General features: G+C 37.8%; 1 protein-coding gene across 1 annotated transcript in view; it reads left to right on the top strand.

Moving 5' to 3' along the window:
* LOC115217071 (deubiquitinase DESI2-like) overlaps positions 1-13,547 on the top strand; it is a 62,064-nt gene extending 48,517 nt beyond the window's left edge. The window contains exons 3-5 of the mRNA XM_029786659.2: positions 2,341-2,434; positions 8,830-8,971; positions 12,078-13,547. Of these exons, the coding sequence (XP_029642519.1) occupies positions 2,341-2,434; positions 8,830-8,971; positions 12,078-12,239 (398 nt within the window). The 3' untranslated portion in view covers positions 12,240-13,547. The remainder of the gene's footprint in view (positions 1-2,340; positions 2,435-8,829; positions 8,972-12,077) is intronic.
* The last annotated feature ends 18 nt before the right edge of the window (positions 13,548-13,565 follow it).

Raw genomic sequence — 13,565 nt, 5'->3', positions numbered from 1 at the left:
TTTGAATTTGAACTTATTCTGAGTTTTGAAAAACTATGTTATCTACAGAGAAGTTGAACCACCGAGCCATAGGCTTTGAGCTTGTTATAATCCAGTATCAATTCTTAAACTGCTACCATTGCTTGGTGATTATATTGACTCAAAGTTAATTAAATTATACTAAAATAATCAACTAAATTACCTGTGCGTCATCTTTGCCTTAAGTACTTCTATTGTTTGCTCAAAAATTTCTAATGTCAGCTCCTGAAAATTTTAGAAGATGACTAAATTGCCAAGAAACATGCCTCAGTCACCTTTAATCCTTTCATGACCGTATTATCTCTTAAAATAGACAATTTGGAGAGGTTTAGCAAAGACCTAACTTCTCTGTAAGTAAACTTGACTTTCAAACATTATTAAATATGACTTAACAAAAAGGTTCTTTCATAAAATTGTTAGCTGGCTCAAACTTAAATAGAAACACTTTGTATCATAAAACCAGATGTAGTCCCAAAAAGGGCTGATGGTTTCATATTTTTCAGGTCACAAATCAGAATAGTCACTTAAAATTAGTGATGGTATGCATTAATTTATGTCATAAATCCTTAAAAATCCTTAAAAATGTTTCAGCCCGAAGGCTGTGGCCATACTGGGGCACCACCGCTGTTGACAATTTTTAGAAAAATGTTTTTTAGTTTACAGTGAGTTGAAAATAGGTTCACATTTGGACAGAATCCTTCTTCAGAAAAGAAACAAAATTTTAAAGTGCCATTTCAAGAATTCATAACCTTTTGATAAAATGTGAAAAAATTGGTTTTTTTTTTTGGAGAGAAATGACATTGTAGGATAGGTGTGAAAGGCCAGGTTTGAAAATAAAACAGGTGGAATGTTTGGGCCAGATATGGTCGATTTAAATGTTAAATTGTTAATTTCATTCAAATCAATAAATTCAGATTCATCTTTGTCAAGATCAGCCAGATGGAAGTTCTGTATGAGGTGGTATCAAAAAGTTCCCGGACAAGTTATGTTTAAAAGAAAAATAACTTAATTACCTAGGTTTTAACATCATCTCCTTCGAAATAGTCACTTTGTGCAGCAATGCACCAGTCCCAGTGTTCTTGACAGTTTGGGAATCCGGCCTGCGCATCATTTTCTGTAAGCAAGTCAAGAACCTTCTGTGATTCACTCTGGATCTCGACAATAGTGTTAAAATGGCAAAGCTCTGCCTTTTCATCTTGGGGGAGAGCAGGAAGTCTACAGCTGTTAAATCTGGCAAATAGGGCAGGAGCAGAAGTGATACTTTGTTGCTTTTGGTGAGAAACTCACAAGTAAGGAGAGCTTGGTGTCAGTGTGCATTATCATCATAAAGAATCCAATTTTTCATACTCCGCAGATCCAGTTACTTTCACCAAATGTCCTCCCTCAAACACTATAAAACATTGCAGTCTGATTGACAGTCTGACCCTGGGAAGCAAATTCTCGATGCACAATGCTGCGGATGTTAAAAAAAATGATAAGCATGCTCTTCATTGAGCTGTGGTGGTCATGTCTTCTTCGGTCATGGAGATAAAGGGTTCTTTCATTGTGATGACTGCTGCTTTATCTCAGTGTCATACCTGTAGACCCAACTCTCATCACCAGTGATGATCCTTGGCATGCTGACAGAGATCTTGACAGACTTCGACGTGATGTTCTTTCTGCTCAGTGGTCAACAGACAGAGGACAAACTTAGCAGAGACACGCCATATGTTCAATTCAGATGTTAGCATTGCCTGTACAGACCCATACAACAGACCAACAACATCAGCAATGTCATTGAGTTTCCTCTGATGATCCTCATGCACAAACTGATAAATTTTCTCCACATTTCCGGGGGTGACGCTCTTGGCAGGTTTTCCAGATTGCTCATCCTCTTCCAGGGACATTCTTCAGCTTTTGAAATGCCTGTGCCACTCAAAACATTGCATATGACCCATTGCATCATTGCTGTAAGCTTGCCAAAGCATGTTAAATGTCTCTGCAGCAAACTTGCCAAGTTTAATGCAAAATTTCATGTTGGCTCTCTGCTCCAAGTTCCTGTCCATGGCAAAATCACAGATTATTACACATGATCACAGAAACAAAAATTTCACAACTTGTAAAGTAAACACAGCAATGTCACTCAGCACACTACCTCATAAAGGTTACTGTTAGCTCTCACTGTGAATGCAACCATGTGCTGCCATCTGTTGGCACACTACAGAACTAGTCTGGGAACTTGTTGATACCACTAAACTAATTCAGTGGTTGTTATCTTCTTCCACATCACTTATATGGTGTTCTGGCACCATATCTCATAATTTTTTTTTCATTTCTTTCTAGAATATGCTTATGGTGGACATCCATTTCCTGTATCAGGAATATTTTCAATGGAACCAAGAGAGGCTAAAGAACTTGGAGAACACTTCAAATTCAAGTTAGTATGTTTTTTACAGATCATTTTAATTTCTGTAAACAGTGACCATGTAAATGTTGGAAAAATTTCACCAAACAATGATTCATTTTCAGCTTCAGCTATTTTGTTGTTAAAAAAATTTTCTTAGAAAACTAGATTAGTTTGTTATAACCATAAGTGCTGAGGCTGTGACGGAGCACCACCTTCAGATGTGTTAATAATCTTTCAGAAAGTTTACTATAGGAAAATTTATAGGAAAATTTAAGTAATGAAACTTTTATTTTTTGCACTTGTTCATCTCATGATTTTAGTTCATTGACAGCATGAAGTGTTGTAAAAAAACTATAGACTCTTTAATAGTTACTTATTGACAACAAAATTTACAGTTAGATTAGTTCATCATCATCATCATCATCGTTTAGCGTCCGTTTTCCATGCTAGCATGGGTTGGACGGTTCTACTGGGGTCTGTGAAGCCAGAAGGCTTCATCAGGCCCAGTCAAATCTGGCAGTGTTTCTACGGCTGGATGCCCTTCCTAACGCCAACCACTCCATGAGTGTAGTGGGTGCTTTTTACATGCCACCCGCACTGGTGCCAGACAGAGCTGGCAAACGGCCACGAACGGATGGTGCTTTTTATGTGCCACCGGCACGAGGGCCAGGCGAGGCTGGCAACGGACACGAAACGGGGCGGTGCTGGCAACGGTCGCGAAACGGAAAGTTCTCTTACATGCCACCGGCACTGGTAACACATCTGCAATTTCCATTGATCGATTTCGATTCTGATCCTCACTTGCCTCAACGGGTCTTCACAAGTAGAGTTTCGACATGCCACCGGCACTGGTAACACATCCGCAATTTCCATTGATCGATTTTGATTCTGATCCTCACTTGCCTCAACACGTCTTCACAAGTAGAGTTTTGTGTCCCAAGAAGGGAAGGTATGCATACGTAGGCTGGCTCCATCTCATGTAGAAGGCCACGGGTTATGGACTCACTTGTCCTGCCGGGTCTTCTCGCGCACAGCACACTTCCAGAAGTCTCAGTCTCTAGTCATTTCCTCAGTGAGACCTAAAGTTCGAAGGTCGTGCTTCACCACCTCGTCCCAGGTTTTCCTGGGTCTGCCTCTTCCACAGGTTCCCTCAACCGCTAGGGTGTGGCACTTTTTCACACAACTATCTTCATCCATTCTCGCCACATGACCATACCAGCGCAAACGTCTCTCTTGCACACCACAACTGATGCTTCTTAGGTCCAGCTTTTCTCTCAAGGTACTTACACTCTGCCGAGTGTGAGTACCGACATTACACATCCATTGGAGCATACTGGCTTCATTTCTTGCGAGCTTACGCATATCCTCAGCAGTCACGGCCCATGTTTCACTGCCATGTAGCATGGCTGTTCGTACACACGCATCATACAGTCTGCCTTTCACTCTGTGCGAGAGGCCTTTTGTCACCAGCAGAGGTAAGAGCTCTCTGAACTTTGCCCAAGCTATTCTTACTCTAGCAGTTACACTTTCAGCACACCCGCCCCTGCTGCTGACTTGGTCACCTAGGTAACGGAAACTATCAACTATTTCTAGTTTTTCTCCCTGGAAAGTGACGGAAGTTGGTCTCAGAGCATTTTCAGTGTTTATTGTTCCTGAGCATCTGCCACATACAAAAACCATCTTCCTAGTTAGCCTTCCTTTGACATTGCTGCATCTCTTATGTGTCCATAGCTTACACTTGGTGCATCTTATAGAGTTTCTACCTACACCTTTTCTACAGATCGAGCAGGGCCATCTACCTGAAGGTGTTTGTGATTTGTCTACCTTCCTACTGATTACGACTTTGGTTTTAGCTAGATTGACTCTGAGGCCCTTCGATTCTAATCCTTGTTTCCACACCTGAAACTTCTCCTCCAGTTCTGATAGCAACTAGTTATATAGTTATATGCAGTAGTTATTATAGAGTGCTTAACATATGTGCCATATACCATCATTTGATGGAAGGACAAGGTTGTAAAAACATTGACTCAGTTTCAGTGTTAGCCAAGATTTATTCTGACTATACCAATCATCTGTAAATATTTACAATCTGTGATGTTGGAACTAGTGGTCATCATTTTATATCCATCCTTGTACTCCATCTACTGATTTTGACAATCAAGGTCCAGCCACCATTAGCTTATTACAATAAGTTCCCTCAGTAACTTAGTACACCCTTTGCTTGTCCACATAATCTATATCATGGAGACAGCCTCATTTCCAGCCCCCTTAGACTACTGCTGTGAATCCTTTAGCTAAATCCACTCCCTACGTCACAGAGACATGGCTTCTCAGATGGAATATAACTCCCTTCCTCTACCTACATAGCAAAGGCAACCTTTGTGCCAAGTTGCCTTAGACCCTCATTGTGTGGGCTCCCTTAGTTAACTAATCCCCTCCTCCAACATCAGGGAGATGACCTGTATTAAGAATGGCCTTAGTTTACCACCATGAGCCGCCTAGCTAAACTCTACTTTATGGTGAGATGTTGCTTCTCCTCTGGAATGAAGCTAACCCCACTCAACTTTCATAATAGAGACAACCTTTATGCTCAGCTACTGAGACCATCATTGTGTATTCCCTTGTTAACTAAGCCTCTTCTTTACATTTTGAAGAGATATTACTTCTCAGCCAGAGTGAAGGCAACCTATCTAGAAAGTTGTACTTACTGTATAACTGCAACAATGTGCAAAAAGTATTCATCATCATCATCATCATCGTCGTTTAACGTCCGTTCTCCATGCTAGCATGGGTTGGACGGTTCGACCGGGGTTCTGGGAAGCCAGAAGGCTGCACCAGGCTCCAGTCTAATTTGGCAATGTTTCTACAGCTGGATGCCCTTCCTAATGCCAACCACTCCGTGAGTGTAGTGGGTGCTTTTTACGTGCGACCTGCACAGGTGCCAGGCGGGGCTGGCAACGGCCACGGTCAGATTGGTGTATTTTATGTGCCACCGGCACGGAAGCCAGTCGAGGCGGTGCTGGCATCGGCCACGAGTCGGATAGTGCTTTTTACGTACCAGTGCTTTTTACGTACCTACTCTCTTCTGCAAATCACAATGAGGATCACTAATTTAGGAGAGCAAAATCCCTGAATAAAAACTGATGCAAAGTAGAGAAAACTTTTTCATCTTAATATATAAACATTGATGAGGGCTTAGCCAAAGAGGAAAGTGTCTGTCTTCAACCCTTGCAATTTGGTCCACCACACAGCTTCTTTCACAGAGACTGCAAGACAGATAAAGGCTGCCTGGCTTTTCTGACCAAAGGTCAGATGATGGGATGATGTTCATAATGGATTCAGCTGACAGCCATATCTATCCTATACATGACAGCAGAATTTCAACACAACTCCTCAAGTCAGCAATGCTCAGGTACTGACCAAGTGTGTGCAGAACAGTTTTGTTGTTCTGTGCACATCCTGGGAAGGCTGTAATTCCCCACCTCCAGTAGCACTGCCTGGCCAGAGATTTCTGAAAGTTATTCATTGGCCCTGAAAATCCTCTAGAACAGACCAACCACTTGATTTTCATTTATATCCAGAGCCTCCCTCTTGCCCATTACTTGCCCTTTATAGAATTCTAAAGTGAAACTTCCACCAACTGCAATGTCCAACTTGTAGAGGGTTATGAGTGTTTGACAGCATTCCAGATACCAGGCACCCTATTGTGATCTTTGCTTGACCCAGGACTGTAGTAGCTCTTTCAAAGATATGAGCTGGGAAAAGACCTGTATGATAAATGGCAACCATATCTGTTCATTATCAAGGAATTGCTAGAAATGTCACAGCTTCTGTGCATCATCAGCTATGGCATACCCAGACCTCCACTCAGCATGTACTGACAGCAAATGTGTGCCTGACCAGTGGAACATATCTCTTCCACAGAAACCAAAAGAGCAAGTACTCCACTTCAGTCAGCTTGGAACTGGTGAAAGGAACAATAGTCAGGCAGTAATACATGACAGAGGCAATCTAAGTGTTTTTTACCTTTACCCAACCTTTCAGGGAATGCATCTCATGGCCTATTTTTGGGTAAGATTGGCCATGTTGTTTATCACCTCATCTCAATACTTTTCTACATGGAGATCTGGACCAAACCAAACCTCAATCAATTTTAACTGGTACATCCATCCAGTATTCCATGACACTGTTGGACAGCATGGACTTGTCACTTCAGGTGTCGAGCTACAGGCCTATAGACTTGGTTGATTTTTGCACCTGTCATTGCTTCATAGTTCCTTAGAACTGATCATCTTGATGTGCTTGGTGTCTGACACTATGATGGTGGCATCATCTGCATATGCAAATAATTATTCCACACCTTAGTTCATATGGAATGCCCCTCAATGTCTTTAACTTCCACAGTAATGGCTCCGGAGCTGGTATATCCAGAAGAGATGAGAATGGATAACATTGACAAACTAAGCACATGATGCTGAATGATTCCAGTCAGTGACCATTCACCCTAACAACTGAGCAGATGTTGTTGTACATTGCAGTGATCCAACGATAAAAGATGGAACTGAAACTGGCTGCCAAGTATTGGTGGCAAACCCTATCAAAAACGTTTAACTGATCTAAGTTGATAGGGTCCTACACATGCTAGGTTCCTTACTTACTTCCTCTATGGTTTTTCACATGAGGTAGAAATTGTGGCTAGATCTATTCAGACCATCAACAACAAGTGTCAACCTCTTTGCTAACACCTTGACCAAAATGTTGAAGTCTACATTATACTGAGTTATGGTCCAAGAATTTTCAATGTGCTCTTCCTTGCTTAGGTCTTTTCTCAACAGCATCACTACTCTTCAATTCATAGCACTAGAATTCTATCATTCTACTCTCTGTTGCAGTAAATATCTACCAAAAGGTTTTCAAACAAATTTGGCATGTAAAAGAAAAGCTTGTAGGGAAGCAATGTGTTGCTAACATCACAACAACAATTATAATAATTGTTTCTAATTTAGGCAGAAGGTCAACAATTTTGAGGAGGGAGTGCATAGTCAATACCATCAACCTTACTGATAACTTTTTTCACCTTAGAAGGACGAAAAGCAAAGCTGAACTCCCAGCACACTTTTTAACTCATATTGCAAGACATTTTTCCTGATGGTCTAATGATTCTCTCTATCCATCACCATTACTGTAATAATAATAATGCTGACATTTCTAATATTTCTGAAATTTGGAGTGGGGGAATAGTGGATTAAATTGACAGCAGTATTTGGTTGTATTTTATCAACCCCCATCAAATAGTTACTGTCAGTGCAAATGTTAAAACTTTGAAAACAAAATTTACTCCATGTAATAAAAACAATGGTTTATCTAGTGTCAAAAAGGTACATCCATTTACGTCTGTCAGTATGATGGTTAAGTTAGTATATGGATAAGGCAAGCAGATCAAATCTTGCTGAACATTATTTACTTTATCAATCATATTTCTCTAAAATTGATCAAATAAATACTTGAAATCCAATTGGCTGTTCGATGTAGCACTTTTGTGACTCTGTCCTTCAAATTTAAGACTAGCTTGAGACTTGAGTTGGATTGTCAAATCCTGCAAAAAAACAAGTATATCTATAACCTATCATGTAGTGAGAACCAACTATAAACTGGGATTGATAAAATAAGTGAAGTAATGTGAGCATACTACATTGTTTGATGTGGTAGTTTAATGGCTTATATCTTCAGGGTCTAACTAGTCAGTGATAAACTGGAAAGAACAGTAAATGGGAAGGAAGAAGAAAAAGAACATTTTTGTAGGTTAACAAGGTCTTTAAGTTCAAATATTTACATATAAATTGCTTTTGTTTTTGCTACGTTTTTTCTTTCTTTTTCACAATGGAATTATGGATGGTCACTCCACTTCTAAATAATGACCTTGGCCATTCGCTTGTGAAATGGTAATAATGCCTGTTTTGCACAGCACAAAGCCAATATTGAGGAATGTGACTGCATCCACTCCATCAATAATGCAGGAAAATGTACACATACTGAACAGGCATGCAACATGCAACTGACATGCACACATTGATGCATGTGCACATCTACATTTGTACAAGTGCAAACACAGTGGGTGGACAATAGAATCAGCAGTCTTGGACAAATAACTTTATGGTGCTTAGTTAAGTACCTTTATGTTTCAAATTCAAATGTTATCCACTATATATGCTAGAAAACAGAGCTCCAGTATAGCCACAATCCAGTAAAGGTATATACATACACATTTTGATCTGCACATATACTTTCATACACACACACACATCTGTTTTATGGTTTGAACATGAAAAGTGTTTAGAATTACATGTTAGACATTAGCTGCTTTTGTATTATTTTCCTCATTAATTCAATAATATCTATTTCATTTTGTTTTCAATTTCTTATAGAGAAAGTATTGTGATAGGAACCACAGACTTTAACCCTATGGATATTCAGAAACTTGTTCGAGAAATGGGCAAGGAATTCCGTGGAGATTATTACCATTTGTTAACCAAAAATTGCAACCATTTTTCCTCAATCTTAACAGAAGTATGTACCATTTAATTCTTTTCATTTCTTCATCCCAACATCATAATATACAGAATCATGCTTCCTACTACAGAGCTTGCTTGGTGGCTTGACTTTTTTTAATACTTCCATTCCTTCATACATATCCACTTTAAAACAGTGTTTTAAACTTTTTTTTTACTGTTACTAACTACATTACTGAATCTTGTTGTTCCCAGCAAGGTGTGGTGGTAGCTGTTCCTATGAACATTACAAAGAGAGAATCACTTTTCTAGAGATTCAGCATCATCACATGTTATGTTAGATATGCTTTCGTTTTTGTTAAAAAACCACTTGAATGGACCACTTTGATACTAAGTCAGTTTAGATTTAGCACACTTGTTATTGGTCAAAAGGCTTCTTTGAGTGATTAAATGCATGTTGTTATTTAGTCTCATGTCAACCCTGATTAAAAACATTCCAGTTGTTACTATTCTGATTGTTTAAGGATATCTAGGACTACTTTGTCTAATGTTTCCTTTCCTTATTTCAGATGATTTGAGGGAGATTTAGCTGCTAATTCTAGCTGATCAAACAACCATATAAGAGACTTCCTCAGATGTATGTATATGACATAAGGAAGCTCCTCTCATCTGTAACTTGCATGTAACATTGTGTATATTTTAACTAATTCTATCATCACCATACACAATAAACAAATATCATGAGTCAATAAAGGATCTATGTTGTCAAATTTCCTTCGACTCATTGTAGTCTTAGGTACACTTTATGTAGTAAAAATGGTCATAACCAGAACATCTATGATCATGAGTCTACGTAATGAACCTGATGCTAAATAACAGCAATAAAACAAACAAATATTTATACCCTCGTGTGTGACTATATTACACACACATGCACATACACAATTTTGTACATGCCATAATGCTTCATCATAACAGTAGCCTGTTTATTTTTCTTTTATTTCCTCCTCTTTTATTCTTCATTCAGTTCTCTGTTTCTATGGTATGATCTGACATTACTCCACTTGACATCAGGTGAGTGCTAGCTAGTAAAAAGAGTGTTGTTAGCCAGTGAGATAAGCATTTTAATCTTGTTTCCCTTTGGTCTACTTTCTACAGATGTCATAGTACTCATACAATCCATATGCAAAACATATCCTTAACCATTACACACTTGTTTCTTTTATTTTTACCTGATCACATCCTCTACTTACTTGTACCTACCCAGTCTCTCTCTATCTGCCTCTCTACCTCTCTCTCTCTCTAGTTAGTATTGCACACATAATGCCTCTTGCTCAGCTTGTTCTTTTCCAATTAAAAAAAGAAAAATTATAGCTTAGTTAGAAGTAGAATGGCAGTGATCATGACGTGTTTACAGAGCCTCTGAAGAAGGTATTGGATAAAGGAGAGATAAAACCATGGTCACAACAACAGGGCACAGTGCATCAAGATATCCTCATATCAAAGACTTAGTTCAAATTCTAGTGACCGAGTAGACTCCACTAAAGACATCCAAAGGCCAGATGATTTTAAAGCGGGTGACCCTTGAAAAGACACTGTCATCTGATGGACTTCTTGACTTTCTTTTTACCAAGTTTCACTTACAAGATCTATGCTTACTAAAGGTGCCATGCAATAGGACCAAACAATGACTTCAAAATGAACTTCTTAATTACATTGCCCTACCTGTGCCCACTGATCTATTGTATAACGTTGTTTTATATATTGTAGAGCTGGTTTGCCAGTTCACAGCCGCATTAATTGTTTATCTTTTCCCCATGTAAACTCAAACTAAAGTTGTTTCTATTACTACAGCTCATGTACAATGTCTCAATAACTTAATTTATAAAAATGTTATTACACATTAGTTTAGAAACGAAGTTTCTAGTTTGAATCCAGTTCAATACTAAATACATATCCAGGAATAGGACACTTGATGACTGAGGATCAAACAAATCAAAATATTATGTGAATGTAAATATTAAAAAAAAAAATGAAAAGAATGTTTCATCTCTAGAGATGAAGTTAATAGTTAAAAAATGCTGCAATTTCATTGATTTTTTTTTTTTAAATTGAAGCATATGTAAAAGCTGTTGTCATTATAATTAATAGAAGTTTCAAGTTTAGATGTTCAGAGAAATTTTTTGAGAAAGAGGAGTTAACTACAGAAGAGGCATTATTTAAATTGGCACAGCTCTATCTGTATTTTATTACCTTTTAGATTTAGTCTAATTGTTAAGATGACACAAAAAAGCTAAGTTTCAGTTGATTTCTTTTATGAATTGTTGACTTCTGTGTTTTACTTTCCTGTTAGCAATCAGAAGGGCTTCTTATATATCACTGATTCTCTTGAGGTCAAATCAGTGTGATTGTTTCCCTTATCCACTCTTGCATACTGCTATGATTTCATGACTATAAGCAATTTTGTGTATGTAAACATATATATAATAGATAGATAGAAAGAATCTTTGTTGTGATGTTTACTTTTCCATACTTGCATGGGCCAGACAAGAGCATGTTTGGAACAGATTTTATGGCTGGATGCCTTTCTTATCAACAATCCCCACTTGTTTCCAGGTGAGGTAATCTATCAGACAACAAACAGCCTGAACAAGTTTACCCAGGGAAGTGGAAGCAAACAACACTATGTGAATGAATCTTTTGTTTTAAAAAGATTGTACATGTCAAGACATGTCGAGGCTTACTTTTGAGTAGACTGCAAGTAAACGTTAACATTAGCAAAGCCATTGTTTAGAACCAGCAAGCAAACACACATGAAGATGAAGGAAATATGAACTCACTCAGACAAACTCACACATAGACACACATACATATATATACAATGAACTTCTTTCAGTTTCTCTCTGCCAAATCCATTCACAAGATTTTGGGCAGCCCAGAGCTATAGTAGAAGACTCTTGCCCAAGGTGCTGCACACACTGGACCTGAACTAAAAACCACATGGTTGGGAAGTGAACTTCTTAACCCCACAGCCACACACACACATACACATTAGCCTAGTTAACATACTACATTCCATAATTCAGTCTTTGTTTATTATGTAAATCAAAATTTTCTTTGTTATGTTGAGAAAGACACTGATTTTTTTTGCATTTAATTTTCAGATTTTATGTGGCAAATCTGTTCCCAGTTGGGTGAATCGTCTTGCATACATGAGTACTTGTATACCATTCCTAGAGAAAGCATTACCAAAAGAATGGCTGACACCAGTTGCATTACAGAATGTTTTACAAGATCCAAATCATACGGACATGGAGGAACAATGAAACTTGTTTCCGTTAATAAAAATGAAAAACTATTCACCTTCAAAATCAAGCAACCATCATGGCGAGAACTCTTGCTGCTAGCATTATTTTTTTTTCTAAGTAATGTTTTTTTTTTGTTGTATGCAGAAGTTGAACAAAGTAATATGTATGGTAATGTCTGAACAATTACTATTAAACTTTCTCATTTAACACATTTTCAACAAAAGTTCTTAACCATAAAAGGTTAATATATTTTTCCAAAAAGAAGAAAAAAAAATTTTTTTAATCTTTTCTTCAAAGTATTTTTTCCCCCTCTTTCCTTGTTATGGAATAAATTGATGTGCAGACCTCCTAGCACATAATCATTTTTTTTTAAATTTCTACAATACCGTTTGTATGTGTACAGTCCTTCTAAAAGACATTGCCTGCCATAGGTCCTCAAAGTTATGGACTTCTTCCTTCTTAAGCAGTGCCAAATAATGAATAATAATAATAATAATAATAATAATAATAATAAAGATGGTGATGATGATAACAGATAGAAAGAGTGTTACAAAAGGAGCTGATGTCTCTATTGGACAAAATGATTGTACATAGATATTTATATAGAAGCATGTGCACACTTACATGTGAGAAAGCCATTTGGCAGGACTGGGTGTGACCTGTGTGTACATGTAGAAAAGTACAAAATATAATGTGTGTGTGTGTATGTGCATGTATGTATATCTCCAACTGTATATACCGACCCACTGTATCTGTGTAAGATTTATTAATTCATAGCTATTAGAGAGAATGAACAAAAACAAAGGACAGACACAACTATATCAAACTTCAGGCTCTGGGTCCTTAGCTGAAATCTCATCATGTGACCTGCTTCAATACTGTATTGGTATCTGGGCCCCCCTCCTCCTCATCCATTTCATGTTTTGTTTTATTGCTACTCGACCAAACTAAATATCAGAAAACGTCCAAGAGTGGCTAACTGTAACCTACATGTTAACTCATTCTGAGTAAATGATACCTCTTGAAATACATATCTTTGTTTTCATAACTTTTCTTAGTATTGTTGTTATTATTGTTGTTGTTGTGGTGGTGGTGATAGTGGTCACCATTGTGTAGTGATAAAGTTCTAAGTGGACCGACTCATATCTAGTTTCAGTTTCCATTTGGAACTGCTTTAACTTATATCACTAATACACTTCTGGTGCCATAAACATTACAACTTTCCATTCCCTGCCTTTTCCTTAGAAATCTGAGACCTATGAATGAAATATGATCATCATCGTCATCATCATCATCATTATTATTATTATTATATCTTTCCAGAATTAAAAAATAAGTTCCAGT

Source organism: Octopus sinensis, linkage group LG11 (genome assembly GCF_006345805.1).
Source record: "Octopus sinensis linkage group LG11, ASM634580v1, whole genome shotgun sequence".
Classification (NCBI taxonomy): Eukaryota; Metazoa; Mollusca; class Cephalopoda; order Octopoda; family Octopodidae; genus Octopus; species Octopus sinensis.
This window is presented reverse-complemented; position numbering and strand designations above follow the sequence as displayed.